General features: G+C 43.8%; 1 protein-coding gene across 1 annotated transcript in view; it reads right to left on the reverse strand.

Annotated features, from left to right (window-relative positions):
* GALM (galactose mutarotase) overlaps window positions 1-1,412 on the reverse strand; it is a 61,662-nt gene extending 60,250 nt beyond the window's left edge. The window contains exon 1 of the mRNA XM_069495256.1: window positions 1,152-1,412. Coding sequence (XP_069351357.1) covers window positions 1,152-1,341 — 190 coding nt within the window. The 5' untranslated portion in view covers window positions 1,342-1,412. The remainder of the gene's footprint in view (window positions 1-1,151) is intronic.
* Between the last annotated feature and the right edge of the window lie 16,150 nt (window positions 1,413-17,562).

Consider the following 17,562-nt stretch of genomic DNA (forward strand, 5'->3'; position numbering starts at 1 on the left):
TCTGCTTCTTGAAGCCAAGCTGTAGCGGCTCCAAGGTAGAGGCACAGAACAGGATCCTTAGGAATATTCTTACAATAAATTTTGTTAAGGAAGCGGGGAGCAAATTTCAGACTTTTAAGAGAAAAAACAAAATTCAGAGTTTTCTGTTGACCCCAAACCATGAGCCGAGTGTCACATCTAAAGAACCAAACAGACAAAATGACACACCAAAAGCAAAACCTCAAACCTCCTCTCAGGTGGAATTTTTACACACCACCACCACTGAACAGAGGGCATTAACTCTCAGTTTCCCTCTGCCAACTTTATTTCAGACCTCATTTTCCATCTATTTACACGGTAGTGCCAAGAGATAGCACAATGTACATTTTCCTATGCTGCAATCAAACTGCAACTGTAATTGTAATTACAATTAATAATTGTAATACTTTATTTATGCAAGTATTGGGTTAAAACCTATCTCCCCAGCTAAACCTCAAGCTCCACGAGGAGTGGGGCCTTGTCTGTCTTGTGGAATGAGTTGGTTGAATTAAGAGTTTTTAAATGCATGAATTAATACATGATCCTAATTGCCCATGGATTCCCACGAGATGAAAGCCCATCCTAGTTAGTAGGAGACCTCATTTCCAGGCACTGAGTTGGATTCTCCGTTTCATTCACTTTATGGTTATTGAGCAGTTGCGGGCGCTGGGCCTCCACTGAGCTTACCTCATGGAGCATTTCTGAGGCAACCAGGCCTCAAAGAGAATCTAATTAAGGAAAAAGGAAGTGGACAACGCATGTTTTTGATTTTCCTTCTACAAAAAGTGCACAAGGGAAGAGCTAGGAGCCACACCCCCTCTTGCTTCCTCTTCCCAGTCCTGCTTTCTCAAAGGATCGCTCCAGGGTCGCTGGAGTTTATCTTATCCTCAATTGACATTTTTACATTTATTGAGGCAAAGCCTGAATGGATAATCAGAAGCCAAGTCCTATAGCTATTTCCATTCATTATGGTTTTTTCCAAACACTGGATGGCCACACAAGCCTGAGTTAGCCAGATCCACGGACTCCAAGTGAGACCGGCCCAAGCTCGGGGACTTTCCCCTCGCTTCCTCGCAGGGCGAGCAGCACGATCGATGCGCGGTGTGTGCGGCCCGGGGCAGAGTTCAACCCACCTTCCAACTCGGCAAAGCCGAGCACCACGTCTGAGGCTCTCCCCTGCCTGTCTTTGACCTCCAGGGCTGTGATCGTGCAGCCCCAGGAGATGACGTCCACTCTCAGCTGGTCTGACTGCAGCTGGAACTTCTCCACCGTACCCGCCCCCGAGGGCAGCTCTCCAAACACGGTTCTCGTCACCGACACCATTGGGAAGGCTTGGAGTGTGCAGTACTCCTCGCTCTTCCAACTCCAGCCGCTTAGCTAGCAGTGACCCAAGTTTACTGGAGAAGGGGCGTGATTCGGTCAGACTCCTCCCTTTCCTTGCCTGGATTTAGGGAGTGGCCACTCTTGAAAAAAATAGCCTCCGGGGGCCTTACATAAATCATTACTTTGCCAGAGGATAACAAGCAGGCAAACTTTCCTGCCCTGCCAGGCTTGCAGTTTTTTCCTTTTGCTCTCCCCATCTGCACTGCATGTTGGGAATGGTAGTCTTTGAGAGGTGAAATTGCATTTTGGGGCCTGTAGTCTTTCTAAACCCGAATCCTGAGTCTGCAATGTTCTATCCCCTTCTCCTGCCTTGGGTATCTATCCCTCTCTTGCTCCTGAAATCCAAAGTTCCTTTAAGAAGGGATTCAGGGAACAAATATTTATTGAAGCCCCTATAAATGCCAGGTACTGTACCTTTTGCACAAGTGGAAAGAAATCTTCAAGTATATACAGTTGGGAGAGGAAAGACACAGAGGTCATTAAATAATTGTTTTGCTTTAGTGTGTCTCAGAATTATCTGAGAACATTGGAAATGCATTTGCCCAGGCCTACCCCCTGGAATTTCTGATTCTGGGAGTCTAGGGTGAGACTCAGGAATCTGCATTTTTCATATTCCCCAGGTTATTCTCTCTCTCTCTCTCTTTTTTTTTTTTTTTTAGCTCCCTCCCTCCCCGCTGTTACCCCCAGGTTATTCTAATGTAGATTATCCAGGACCAGACTTAAAGAAATAGTGCTCTAAGATTGGATGACTAATATCAGATTTTTTTTCCCCCTAAATAGGCTCTGATGGCAGAGGACTAAGGTAAATCTGTTAAAGTCCTTAATAGGATTATGAGATAAAATAGCGGCACCTATTCATTTCTTTGCTAAGTCTGGCAACTCTAGAGGAGTACTGGGCCTAGGAAGGGGGAGAGTGCTGGGAGCCTACAGACAAGTTTTACTAAACCCATCTGCATAATTGTCCATGTTTCCTTGACACTGCTTTTGGCTTGGTTCCTGGGTACTTCAGCAAGTATCCAACTAGACCGTGGTGAGCACGGAAATGCATCTATGATTAGGAAATTAGGAGAATTGGGATCATGTTCCTGAAATCAGATGCTAATAAAACATAATAACTGTCTCTCAGCCTTTTCTGTCTGTGTAGTTTGAAGGAGTATTTAATATTCTTGCCACAAAGCCTTAATTCTCCATCACGAAGCAGAGGAATTCTGATAGCAAAGGAAAAAAGAGAGCTTGCAACACAGGCTTCAGTGAAGCATAACATGCAATAACAAAAAGACCCAAACAAGTCAAATTATAGACAGTACCACACTCATATAATAACCGATAGGCACTCTTGCGTGCAGCTTCATCAAAAATTCTCATAAACTCTGCAAGTCTCATCAGCCCACTTAACGTTTGCGGCTGATTCATACACAAGCCCTTTCAGCAATGCTGTGTTAGCAAGGACGTCTTAGAATCACTTTTGTGAACTAGAAGACTGCATTTTTTTTCTCAGCCTCCGGTTCTCAATGTTCTGCCAAGCTCACCCTGTTACAGAAAGAAATAAATGCATTTGAGTGGCCAATGCCAAGTGTCACTAGGGGAGATCTTGTTGCTCAGCTTGGTAGAAAATGAAATATACCATGATGTTTCCCTAAGACGTAAGGAGTACACTTCTTTTGCTTTGAAGAGTTTAATATATTGTCCCAAATAGGACTATCTTGTGCTTAAGTCAGCAGTCAGGCACAAGTCTTGTTTTTCTTTCCTAAATATCCCATTTTCTTAATCCCACAGTGATACTCTAAAGGAATATTTGTGTATGAAAAAAAAAAAAAAGCAGCAGCTGCCTAAATCTAGGGGGAAATTATCGTAGGGAGGTCAGATGCAAGGTAATAATCTGGAAAATGAAGCACTGTCAAATTCTGGGAAATATATATATTTTATTTGGGGGGATAGGGCCTGAGGGTGAGGTTATTGACTCCCTGATTCAATATTTTGACTTACCTGTTTTTGTAACTCAAGCTCACTATACTTGGTTTCAAATGAAAACTACCTGTATGGAAAGCAAGGAATACCTGGGAGAATCCATCAAGTTCACAAGAGGTAGAATTCTTCACCATTCAGTTTAACTCAATTTCATCAACAGTTTTGGAGCAGTTGCTAGGGAAGGCCTTATGAGGGGCATGTGAGACGCTATTTAGGAAGATGGATTAAATTTGGCCGTATGGCTTGTTGTTCATTTGTCAGATATTCAATGCGTATATGCCAGGCACCATGCTAAATGCTGGTTATATATTGATAAGTAAAACGTGGTCTTTGCCTTTAAGGAGTTATAGTCTAATGTCATATAATCTTCATCTCTGTTCTCCATAAAAACCAGTAAAATCTTCAAAATTCATTATCAGCCAATGCTGGCTGAAACAAAGTGCTGGGGCTAATCTCAAAGTATTTATAAGTTCAGGGCTGCTCAAAGAAGACTAGCCATATTGGGATTATCTTTGAATTCCCTAGCACAAGCAGTAACTGTCACATATTACATGCTCAATAAATAATTGTTGGATGAGGCTGGGTGCAATGGCTCATGCCTGTAATCCTAGCACTTTGGGAGGCCGAGGCAGGAGGATTTCTTGAGGCTAGGAGTTCGAGACTAGCCTGGGCAACATAATAAGACCCTGTCTCCTTTAAAAAAATAATTAGCCAGGTGTGGTGGCATGTACCTGTAGTCCTAGCTAGTCAAGAGGCTGAGGCGGGAAGATTGCTTGAGCCCAGGAGTTCGAGACTTCAGTGAGCTGTGATTGAGCCACTGCACTCCAGCCTGGGCAACAGAGTGAGATCCCGTCTCTAAAAAAATAATAATAATTCTTGGATGAATATGTGATATGTTCATATGTACAAACAATGTTGTAGTGGATAATTGGCTCTGGTATCAGAAGACCTGGGCTTAAGAGGCACTAGCATTTACTGGGTGGGTAATTTGTTTAACCACTATGAACCTCAGTTTCTTCATCTAGAAATGGGAATAATGTCACATGATTGGCCTAACCAATTATTATTAGTTGATTGCTAGTAAATATAAAGTGCTAAAAATTTACTGGGCACCCAATAAATACCCCTAGAAATAAGTCACTATTATCTGATACAGAAACTGAAAGTTAGAGAGGTTAAGTAACTTGTTCAAGGTCACAAGGTTAGTAAGTTAGGAAACCAAGATTTGATGCTGCGCAGCTTGACTGCACAGATAGGAACACTTAACCACTTCCTTATATGTTGTCTGGTATTGTGGTCATCTGAGAACACGGATTCCAAAGCACTCTGTATATTCTAACACATTACAGCAATGTAAAATGTAGGTAAAGAAGGGCCCAAGCAGAAGAGCTAGTCCTTAGCACCCACAGATCCTGGAAATGAGGCCCCTATCACCTCCAAGCCTATTGTATATTCATTTGTTTATTTGTTATTATCTGTGTCCTGCCAAGAGAATGGACGCTTGAAGAGAGCGGGAACTTTCACTGCTGCATACCAGTACCCAGAGCAAATTAGTAGATCGCTAATAAATATTTGTTGAATGAATGACTGAATGCTTGAGAGGAAGTAAAGAATCCCTCAATCAGTAAAACCACTCTGGAGGACAAGTTGTCAATATCTGATAAAGTCAAATTGCACATAACCCAGCAATAGTCTATGGGCCGGCATTTCCTTTCCTTATAATATACTCCAAGTGATCTTTTGCATATGTGTGTAAGAATATTTATAGAAGTATTATGTGTGAGAATAAAAATTTAGAAGCGACTTAAGGTCCATTGGTTGGAGAATGGATGAATAAATGGTGGTATATCCATGCAGTGGAACATGAGATAACAGGAAAATGAATGCACTAAAGCTCCACCCATCTTCAGACATGAATTTCATAGTTATAAAGTTAAGCAGGAAAAAAAGCATGTTCGGTCACCTGGGCTAGAGTGCTGTGGCGTCAGCCTAGCTTATAGCAACTTCAAACTCCTCAGCTCAAGCAATCCTCCTGCCTCAGCCTCCCAAGTAGCTGGGACTACAGTCACGTGCCACCACGCCCAGCTAATTTTTTCTATTTTTAGTAAAGACAGGATCTTGCTCTTGCTCAGGCTGGTCTCGAACTCCTGACCTTGAGCGATCCTCCCGCCTCGGCCTCCCAGAGTGCTAGGATTATAGGCATGAGCCACCGCACCCAGCCCATGTATATAATATTAAAACTTCCAAAACAACATAAGGTTTTACTTAGGGATAAAGATGTATGTATTAAAAATATGGGAAGCTGGGCATGTCATCTCATCCTAGAAAAGAAATCCAACTCCACAGTGCATAAGTAAGAAAGGGATACTCCACTGAAGGTTCATGGGGAGACCAAAAGGAAGTGAAATCACACAGCACTCAGGAGCCTAAATTTTTTTTAAAACCTATTCTTTTCTCTTGAAGTTCCTCTCTCCTGCCAAGTACCTCATTAATCACCTACTCTTTGGCACAGCCTCAAATATATCCTTTCTAAAAATCATTTCTGGACCTTACTTTGTATGCCCCACTCAGTAAAACAACAGTCCCATATTTAGCCCAAAGGCAATCACTTATGATACCTCCAATATGGTTCCTATGGCCTCATTCATCCTACCACCATTATCAATGGATTCTGGTATGTATTTCCAGTAATTTATCATGCATCTGCAAGGACATGTGCACAGCACACATGCATATATATACATACATACATATGTACACACACACATACACAAACACACACATGTTCTCCAGGGCTGCTGTGAGCTGGCACACAGCAGCATGAAGTACCTACCAGCCAAAGTGGATTATGATTTATCAAGGCCTACAGCTTCCTAGTTGCCAAATATTTTGAATGTCACCCCCATGTATATCCTCTTAAAAAACAATAAACAATTAAAAGAATGAAAAATAGCTATCTCAAGTGAGTGGGACTAATAGCTGGGGAGGAGTAGAACAAGAGACCGTTGTTTTACATTGTAAATATTTTAGACTATTTGGTTTTTAATTATGTGCATGCATTGTTTTTGATAAAAGTAAAAAGAATTTGGAAAGTAAACCAAAATTGAATATAATATATGACTTCTGCTAAAACAAAATAAAATAAAATCTCATTAGACTTACTCTTCTGTAACTCCCTTTTGTCACGTGGCCTTATAGTTTGGATTTTTTCATATTAGTACATGTAGCCTAACTGGATCCTTATAACTGCAGAGATGTTGAGGGTTAGGGTTGAGACACGAGAACCCCAGGAGTGGGACAGGACTTTGCCAAAGAGTAACCTGTGGACGTGTCAGTTCACTGAGCAAAAGCTGCTTGACCTTGAGGGGGACATTCCACCAATCAGGGAGGTCTGCAAACGGACCCCACCTTGAAGGCTGAGGGCCACAGCCTGGATGTCTGCAAAAGGACCAGGTTTGTAATCTGAAGGTGGAGAGAATGATCAAAGGATGTCAGCCCAGCAGATAAGAGTGGTTTGCTATTCTAAGCCTGAGACAATGTTCCTATGTCTCTCCTGAGTTCATGCCTCAGTAAATGAGGAACTAGATAAAGTAGAAAGAAGTACATAGTTTGTTCCCATTTGGATTATACGCTTTCCTACTGACTCAGGATTTTATCTTTAACTTGTCCATATTTATCTAGTTTATTGTTACTTTGGGAGACCTTGAAACTTAAACTCATGATATGTACATGTAAATTAGTGACTGATAATAATTGTTTGCTGAAAGAATAAATATTGATGCGGGACTCCACTCATGGCCTCTTGGCTCACGGGAATGCTAGAGGACCCCTGATTTCCCCATCACTTTAATCTATACTTTGTCTATGTCTCCTTTATTTCCAATCTGTTGTGACGTTCCTGCCTGGGACCCGACTTGTTGAGAGTGTCATGAACTCCTGGCACAGAAAATTCCACTGTGTGAATGTACCATGATTTCTCTTTTGTCAATGGGCTTTCAGGTTGTTACCAGCATTCAGTATTATAAGAATGTGGTCATGGCTGCTCAAGTGTATCCAGTTAGACAGGAAGGGAGGTAGAATAGATGCCTACTGGTAGAATTGATAGATGAAAGGGAGACTCTGGAATTTGTGTGCTTTTAAGTTAATGTTTTTTTCATTTTTCAACTGATTTTTTGTTTTGAAAAATTTCAAACCTTGGAAAAGTTGGAAATTGGAAAAATAGTACAATGGACACCATATACTTTTTACCTGGATTCATCAATTTTTAAGATTTTTTATGCATTTGAATGCTTTCTTTCTAATTACACTTTCCTCCTCCTTCTCCTCATCCTCCTCTTCTTCCTTCTCCTTCTCTTTTCTCCCTTTCCTCCCCCTCCTCCTCCTCCTCTTCTTCTTTTTCTTCACCATTGAGAGTAAATTGAAGGTATTATAATCCTTGACCCCTAAATGCTTAGCACATAGTGTCTAAGAACAAGAATATGCTCTTACCTAACCACAGTACAATTATCAAATTTAAAATATCTAATATTAAAAATACAATTATCTAATTATAGCACGTTTAAGTTTGGCCAACCTCTCCAATAATGTCTTTTTAGTAACTCTGAACTACACTCTTCATGGTCCATGGCAAAAAAAAAAAAAAAAAAAAAAAGGAAAGAAAAAAATATATCTGGTAACTCTGGATTGGGTCCAGGATCCAATCCAGAATAATGCGGGTTACATTTAGCTGCTTCGTTTTTTGATCTCCCTTAATTCTAGAACAGTTCCTCAGTGCTCAATGTGTCACATCAGTTCTCCATTATCTAAAGTGAAAAAATTGGATCTTCTTGAATTTAAGCCATTAGTCCAATTTAACTTGATAAATTGTAGAGCAGGGATTTGAACCCAGGGCATTCTACTATCTCATTCTGTCTCTAGTAGGCATTGATAGTCATAATCATATTGGACCCTTACAGTGCTCTGGAAACCCTATTGATTCATCGTTCCTTAGTTTAACAGTGGCACTAAGGGGGTGGCTTGGGGGGGCTTTTGTTCCCTCTGTTATTTGATATGAATAATAGATATTTAATCAATTTTATGTAAAGCAGCTTCAAAACAAGTCCCTCATCCACTCCTCTCTGACCTGATTGTAGCACCAGGCTCTTCTTATTTTTAGAAATTCTGGAGCAACAACTGGCCTGAGCTCATTCTTTGCTTTTATACAGATTAGATAGTCAGTTCTAGGCATCCTTTGTGACAGCAATACTTTCAAGAGTCAGAACTCTTTTAGTTCCAAAAGTTACAGACCAACTCAAACTTGACTTAGGCAAAAGGGGAAATTTATCGACTAGCACAGGGAAAAGCCCAGGGATGAATTGCCTTCAGGCATGGACGGATCTGGGTTAAAACTATGTCAGTGGAACTTGGTTTTTCTCATGTTCTTTGTTTTGTTTTCTACCACATTAGCTTTATTTTCAGGACTGCTTTTCCTAATGATTTCCAGGAACCCCAGGCTATTCTACAGTAGCAATCTAAGTATAAAACAAGCTTCTCCTTCCCAACAGTATCAATAAAAGTCCCAGTTTTGACTCTCACTGGGCAGGCTTGCCCTTCTGAACCAAGTGTCTGGTGCTTGGTAGGATGCAGGCAACCTCACCCAACAATGTGGATTGGCAGTGGGGATGGGGGATTCCCCAAGGGAAAACTGGTGCTATTCCCAAAGTGAGAATGGGTGCTGAGCAGGCAAGAACAACATGCATCCAAACCAGAATGATGGGACTAATTTCGTTAGAGAATTGTGAACATGGTCAAAGTTGGACATGAGAAATAACTCTATAAGGAATTGCTGTAGAGAAATCAAGCATTTAGACTATTTTGACACATCAGAATACCTGTGTCTCATAAAAGAGCTTTCAACATTTTGTCAGTGGTTCAGTAGCAGGTGCTGCCATACCTCGGTATCTATTCTTGTTTTATTTGTCTACCTTGGTCTCCTGATTAATGTGGTAGTGACACAACTTTGAACCTTTCTCAATATTTCCTATTACACTGCTGTTTCTCAAAAAACAAGTTCTGCCAACATACTAGAAAGATCTCTGGGGACAAGGTAGATCAGGGAATTTGCTCTCCAAATTCATCTGGACTCCATTCCTCATAATAGGGAATGTCATATTGAAAAGCATGTGTGAATATAATTCTTGGCAGAAAATAACATTCAAGCAATTTTTGAAAACTATCTTAGTCAAATAAGGTTGGGCACGGTGGCTCACACCTATAATCCTAGCACTCTGGGAGGCTGAGGTGGGAGGATTGCTTGAGCTCAGGAGTTCGAGACCAGCCTGAACAAGAGTGAGACCCCTGTCTCTACTAAAAAGAAAAAGAAAAAAATACATAAAAACAACAAAACCCAGCTGGGCATTGTGGGGTGCTCCTGTAGTCCATCTATCCAAGAGACTGAGGCTTAAAATAAATTAAAAAAATTTTTTTAATAAAAAAAATCAAATAAATATGAGGAATGCCTTTTTATTTTATTTTATTTTATTTTATTTTTTTTTGAGACAGAGCTCTGTTCGCTCTATTGCCCAGGCTAGAATGCAGTGATATCATCATAGCTCACTGCAACCTCAAACACCTGAGCTCAAGTGATTTTCCTGCCTCAGCCTCCCGAGTAGCTGGGGCTACAGCCATGCTCCAGCATACCAGGCTAATTTTTTTTTATTTTTGTAGAGACAAGGTCTTGCTGTGCTGCTCAGGCTGGTCTTGAACTCTTGGCCAAAAGCCATCCTCCCACCTCACCTCCCAAAGTGTTGGGATTACAGGCATGAGCCACCATGCCTGGCCCATTTTCATAATTTGTACAGCTTGATTCAGTGATAGTGCCTTCAACATCTGCTAACCATGGGAACCACGCATAGTGTGATCTTCTTAATTCCTACATGACACTTGTTTAAGAGGTCCCAACTAGCATATACTTCTTACTTTTTCATAATTTCTTGCTTTTGAATGGATCATATTTGGCTCAGCTTAAATGATAAATGTTGGACAAGATATAATAAGCATAATTTTTTTGCCAAATCAGAACTTTGAAAAGCTACTCTTTGATCAGTTAACCAATTAACCAATTAAGATTGGCTGTCTGTAACGGAAATCCAAAATAACAGTCACTTATGAGACATATAAGATGACTTCTCTCCTAAAAACAGCTTTTGGGGCCAGGTACAGTGGTTCATGCCTATAATCCTAGCACTTTGGGAGGCCTAGGCAGGAGGATTGCATGAGGCCAGGAGTTTGAGACCAGCCTGAGCAACAGCAAGACCCATCTCTACAAAAAAATGGAAAAATTAGCTGGGCATGGTGGCACGCATCTGCAGTCCCAACTAGCAACATTGGAGGCTGAGGCAGGAGGATCGCTTGAGCCCAGGAGTTTGAGGTTGCAGTGAGCTATGATGATGCCATTGCACTCTAGCCCAGGCAACAGCTGTAGATCCTGTCTCAAAATAAATAAGTAAATAAAGAAGAGTCTTCAGAGGTAGATGAATCTGAGCTAAGACTACATCAGTAGGCCTTTATTTTTCTCAATTTCTTGGTTTTGTTTTCTACTATGTTGGCCTTATTTTCAGGACTATTCTTTCTACCAAATGATTTCTTACATCCTTAGGCTATCCTGCAGTAGCAAGCTACCTCTGGAATGGAGTCCAAAGGTAGGTATGTCAGGTTCTGCGATTTTACTCTATTTGCAAGCTAATAAGTTACCATTTCATGTGTGTTGGTAGAAGACACTAGACTCTGGGTCTGAGACAAAGGATTGTATTGCTCAACGAATAACTAATATTAATGGTATACTCATTGTGCTGGTGCTAGTTCCCCATGTTCTCCAAGACTCACGGAGGCAACATGGAGAGACCAAGGCGAACACCATGCACATGGTGGATCTGCAGCGCAGCTAGAACCTACCACTTCTATAGTGAGTGGTAAGCAAGCCTGCTTTTTATCTGGGAGATGTTACCTCATCCCTCAAGGCTGCCCACACACACTTAACCTTGGGAAATGGCCAACTAAAGAGTGGACAGGGACTTGCACTTTTGCCATATCCAAAAAGGGTGTTCAGGGCCCTGGCAGATTGATTCTCTCAACAGGTGGTCCAAGGCTAGCATGGCAGCTATGCTCAATGTGGTCTTCTGGGACCTAGGCCCCTTCTAACTTGTCTCACCATCCCTAGGGTATGGCCTGAAGTCCACTTAGCTGAGGAAGTACACCACCATGTCCACATTTACAGCAGCAGGATAGGAGAGAGGAGATGGGAGTGGGGGGAGGGAATGTTGGAGAAGGGGCATGGCCCCTCCCTTTAAGGACACATCCTGAAAGTTCCATACATCACTTCCCCTCACATTCCATTGGCCAGAACGTATTCAAATAATCCTATCAAAATGCAAGGTAGGTTTGGAAATGTATTATCTTTATTCTAGGCATTCTATTAATGTAGTATAAAGAAGAAGACATGGGGGAATAAATAGTACTCCGTTACACTTCTTATAAAAGTTGACAGTATTTATATATCTTCTTTCCTGGGATCTTGGAGGATTGGCAGTGCCACCTCATTCCTCCCACCCTGCATCTGTAATGAGAATCTGAGCCTGTCTTAGGCAAGTACTGGTCACTGCCAGGTGTTTATGAGCCCACACCTGGGGTGTCAGATGCACTCCAAGCACTGCCCAAGGTAAGAGAACACAAAGGAGTCAGATGATTTCCAGGGACATGGAAGAAGACAAGGGTTTTACTCTAGGTGATGGTGCATTTGTAAGTGTGGAGCCAGAGACCCCATGGATCAAAGTGGGAAGATCTGAAGGAGCTCCAGAATGGATTAGTGCTTTATAAAAGGGCTACAGAGCCGGGCACAGTGGCTCACGCCTGTAATCCTAGCACTCTGGGTGGCCAAGGCTCGTGGATCACTTGAGGTCAGGAGTTCGAGACCAGCCTGAGCAAGAGCGAGACCCCGTGTCTACTAAAAATAGAAAGAAATTAGTGGCCCAACTAAAAATATATGGAAAAAATTAGCCGGGCATGCTGGCGCATGCCCGTAGTCCCAGCTACCCGGGAGGCTGAGGCAGGAGGATAGCTTGAGCCCAGGAGTTTGAGGTTGCTGTGAGCTAGGCTGATGCCACGGCACTGTAGCCCGGGCAACAGAGTGAGACTCTGTCTCAAAAAAAAAAATAAAATAAAAAATAAAAAAATAAAAGGGCTACAGGGAATAGCTGAGGCCCTTTTGCCCATCCTGCCCTTCCTACACAACACATGAAGACACAGCATTCAAGGAGCCATCTTGGAAGCAGGGGGACCTGGCCCTTACCAGACACTGAACCTGCCAGTACCTTGACCTTGGACTTCCAAGCCTCCAGAACTATGAGAAATAAATTTTTGTTTTTTATAAATTACCTAGTCTCAGGTATTTTTGTTATAGCAACACTAACAGACTATGACAGGTAGCATTAACTGATGAAACTACGTGGCTTCTCTAGAAGGGGAGAGGGAAGAGAAGGCAAGGAAGGGAAGAGATAGCATTTAACAATGAACACTGGGACAGCAGCACAGCTAGGGTCTCAGGAGATGGAAGTCTTTCAGATTTTTTCAGCAGAGCCTTTGCCTGGGGTGCATTCAAGTGGAAATGGCTGAGTGAGTTTACTGCAGCAACTCTGGGGCCATGGGAAAGGCTGGACTACCGATAAATAGCCCAGACAAACTTGGGCAAAGAGTCTAGGTAGGCAGGAGGGCTCCGGCAGACACCACGTGACCAAGCTCACAAGGCAACAGGCAGCGTCCCCCCAAAGTCAAGGCAGGCAGTGAGTCCGTAAGATGATTAGCAAACAGGTTGCCCCTGTGCTAGAGCAGAGGCCCTTGGCTCCCTAGTCTGTTGGAATTTTCCACTAGGAGTGGTGTGGATTCTAGTCAGAAAAAGGTCAGAGCCGGGCAGGCAAGTCTGGCCCTTCCTTGGGCAGGCTCAAGCAGGGAAAATGTAAGCCCCACTTCTGCTCCTCTTCAAAAGGCTAACACTGAATTTAGGTCAGAGAACTGCAGCGGAATTGGCCGTTTCTTCTGGGCTTAACCACATTCTACAAAGAAGTGTGTTTGTGCGAGGGCCAGGTGAAGTCAGGAGGCGACAAATGTGACAAGGCGCCTGTGCGGTGGTTTTTTTCTGACACCATTTCTGACATTAAATGTGTGTCATTTTCCCAATTCTGTGACACCACTTGAGTGTCCAATAATTTTATTCAATTCATTTCTGACACTATCTACCTGGAGTTAGGGTCACATGCCACAAGTTACAGGGCTCAGCAAGACCTCCCTGGATTCAGACACCAGCCACAAATGGGGTGCCCAGGCCACCCACACTTCTGCCCAGCTGACTACAAATTTGAGGGTTTCCATGACCTCCTTTCAGGTTTGATAATCACTAGAATGACTCACAGAACTCAGGAAACGCTTCGCTTATATTTACTGGTTTGTTATAAAGGACACAACTTAGGAACAGCCAAATGGAAAAGACGCAGAGGACAAGGTATATGGGGTGGGGTGGCGCAGAGCTTCTGTGCCCTGTCTCACATCTACCTTCCCAGCACGTCAACATGTTCACCAACCCGGAAGCTCACGAACCCTTGGCGTTTAGGGGTTTTTATGAAGGTTTCATTACAAAGGCATGATTGATTAAATCATTGGCCACTGGTAATCAAATTCAATCTTTACCCCTTCCCACTCCTAGGCTGGGGAGTAGGGCTGACAGTTCTAATCCTCAAGTTGCTGGGCTGGTTTTCTGGCAACCGGCCCCCATCTTGAAGTTACCTAGCGCCCCACCCCCATGAATCATTCATTAGTATATAAAAGACATGCTTATAACTCAGGAGATTGCAAGGGGTTTAGGGCTCTGTGCCAGGAACCAGGGACAAGACCAAATACTTCTTATTATACCACAGCCACCAACCAGACTCCAGCCAGGCCCGCCCTCTGTCTTCAGGGGGTAACAATGTCACGGAGGAGGAGGAGGGAGGAACAGAGCAGTGGTTCTCAAACCTTGGTGCACGTTAGAATATTCTGGGAAGCTTATGAAAAATACGGATTCCTGGGTCTGACTCCATGACTCTTAGAAGTGTCAAAAGACAAAATTACAACAAATTCAGTTTTAAAATCGTAACTGGCTTTTAATTACGATTCTGGAATTTGGCGACAACCCATTCTGTAAAATAGAATGAGTGTTTTGATGAGCTGAGCAGAGGAGTTCGGCTTTATAGACAGAAAAGGGCTGAGGGAAGCAGAAACAGAGAATGAAAAGAGGATTGGTGGTTTCAAATTTACTTTCCTTGTAAAGGTTAAAGCGGAGGGGACTTCCTGTCAGCTAAAACTTGCCTGTTTGGGGATTTGGCTGTTATCTCTCTCTCTCTCTCTCTCTCTCTTCTGATTTCTGGGAAGGTCAGGTAAACAACTTCGTTTTGGCTTGGTGCTGTGCAACTTCAGCATGAGTGATTCCATTTTGGTTTGGTGTTTAGGGCCTGGTACAGGATCTTGGTCCTTAAGGACAAGGACGAAGGATGACTGAGTACAGAGGACCCTTTGGTGAAGCACACCTGCTTTAGGGTCCTGGAGATTCTGCCTCAGGTTGGAATCAGACTCTGAGGAAAAGGAATCAGAATTCACATCGGTCAGTGTCTGCTGCCTGTCAGGCGATGTGCGTGCTACCCATTTTTATCTGTGAAGGAGGTGTAATCATTGTCATTTCACAGCTGAAAAATTCGAGACTCAGAGAAGACTGGGGCCAACGAGGCATGGCTGGTATTCAAGCTCAGGCCGGCTTGGTTCCGATATGTACCCCAAAATAGCAAGTGATGAGCAGGGAACATGTCGAGCTGGTGTGACTCGGCTATGAGCTAGACCCGCTGCAGCCCAGTGCAGTGCTGTTCATTCCGTAATCACTGCGATGGGATCGGCTTCGCTCACAGATGCTACTCACCGAGGCAGCTACTTTCTCAAAGCCTCCCCAGGAAATCACCAGTCCTGCTGCACGTTTCCCTGACTTTTTGTAAAGTGTGCTGATCTCAGCTCCCTGAGGTAGAGCCTGGCCAAAGGTTCTGGAAAATGCTGGGACCTTTGCATCTAATGCTGAACCTAGCTTGGTTGATCCCAACTTGACCCTATTCTGACATGGTGAGTGTGCCCTGGATGGTTCTGTGGTTCTAAGTCCTGTTGGCAAGGCCAGGCAGGCCTGGCAGGACAGCAGCCCTTCTGCTCAGGGCTGGGACAGAGGGAGACAAGCTGAAATTGGAAAGGTGTCACCCAAGGCTTTTTGAGTCACTTGAGGTCAAATCCCATGGGAACAGTGGGGAAATAAATGGAAGGAATGTAAAAACCAGCAGCCAGAACTCCGAGTGGGTCAGAGTGAAGTGGAATGGGCTATGGGAAGCAGTTCAGGGTGAGTCATTGAGCGGACAGCTCGGCCAACACACCTGCAGCGTGTCACGGGGCAAGCACAGGAGCTGAGAGGAAATACGTGCATCCGGCTGGACTGTGTTCCACTTCCATGAGCTTCTTTGTCCGTCCTCAGTGGATACAGCCGGAGTTGGAAGTATGAAATGACACTGATTAAAGGGACAGGACAGGAATGTAGTGGTGATGCCAGGAAGAACCGGCCAAATGATCACCAGAGTGTGAATTCGCCTGAGTCCAAGGTCTGGTCTTCAGGCTTTCAGGCAAGAAGCTGCCTTGTCAGCGCCCCAGGATTCATCCTGCTTATGAAGATGAACACCAGCCACACTCCTTTTATTTTTTTTATTTTTATTTTATTTTTTTTTTTGAGACAGAGTCTCGCTCTGTTGCCCGGGCTAGAGTGTTGTGGCGTCAGCCTAGCTCCCAGTAACCTCAAACTCCTGGGTTCAAGCAATCCTCCTGCCTCAGCCTCCCAAGTAGCTAGGACTACAGGCATGTGCCACCATGCCCGGCTAATTTTTTCTATATGTTTTTAGTTGTCCAGCTAATTTCTTTCTGTTTTCAGTAGAGACGGGGTCTTGCTCTTGCTCAGGTTGCTCTCAAACTCCAGACCTCCAGCGATCCTCCCGCTTCGGCCTCCCAGAGTGTTAGGATTACAGATGTGAGCCACCGCACCCGGCCCAGCCACACTCTTAAGAGACTGATATAGAAAATAAATGCCTAGTCTGTGTCTTTAAAAGGGGTTATCCTCTTGCAGGGTCTGGAATGTTGTTATCTCCTTTTTCTAGTGTTGAAGGACTGGTGATGATGAATTAGTAATCGAGGGCCATTTGGTGAGCATGGGTTGGAGCAAAGAGCTGGCAGAACCAGGCCCAAGGAGGTGTACATGCTTCACCAGCAGGAGTTCCTCCCTGATGACTGGATGGATGACATCCCCCGCATTCCGTGTCTTCCCTGCACAGTGCTAGACATAACCAGCCAAGGTTTCTATCTTCAGTTCTTTTTCTGTGACTCTGTATCAGAGTCGCATAATTTAACTTGTGCTACAACTTTGTTTTGCAGATAAAGTGGATTTTCCTGTTATTTTGTCCACAGCTGATCTGGTCTTCTCTTGAGCACTTACTCACTTGGTGTGGTGGTGAAGGTGCTGGTGCTGGTGCTGGTGGTAGGTGGCGGTAGGAACTATCTAAATGTCCAGTCTGGTTTAAAGAATGGTAATGCTGATAACTGAAACGATTTCTTTAGATATGTTGAGTTTCTCTAGGATAAACATATTACAACTCTCGGATTACCTCCCCCTCTTCCTGCTGCTTCACCTAACATGGTGAGCAGGTGTATGTGAAGGGATGTTCGTCACAGCATGAAGAGCCAGGGTCCTCGGCTGGGTCCCCTCCCTGGGTCCTTTGCCTTCTCTGTGTCCTTGTCCACCTCTTCTCTGTGGGCTCTGCTGGCTTCTGAAGTTGCAGCCTGCAGCAGTTAGCACACGGTCCTTAACAGCCCTGGCAATGCTTCTTGGTAACATTGGCCCCTTAACCTTACAGACTTGACTTCCCCTCAGCTCTGACTGTGTACCCTGAGCCTCTGCTTTGTCCTCCATTGGTCTCCTGCCCTGGGGGTCCACCACAGCCTAGGCAGTGGGGTCTTCACTTTGTTTAAACCCTTATCCTCTCTCATTAATTATACTGCGATAGGCCTGGGTGCGGTGGCTCATGCCTGTAATCCTAGCACTCTGGCCAAGGCGGGAAG

The sequence above is a fragment of the Eulemur rufifrons genome, chromosome 19 (assembly GCF_041146395.1).
Source record: "Eulemur rufifrons isolate Redbay chromosome 19, OSU_ERuf_1, whole genome shotgun sequence".
NCBI lineage: Eukaryota > Metazoa > Chordata > Mammalia > Primates > Lemuridae > Eulemur > Eulemur rufifrons.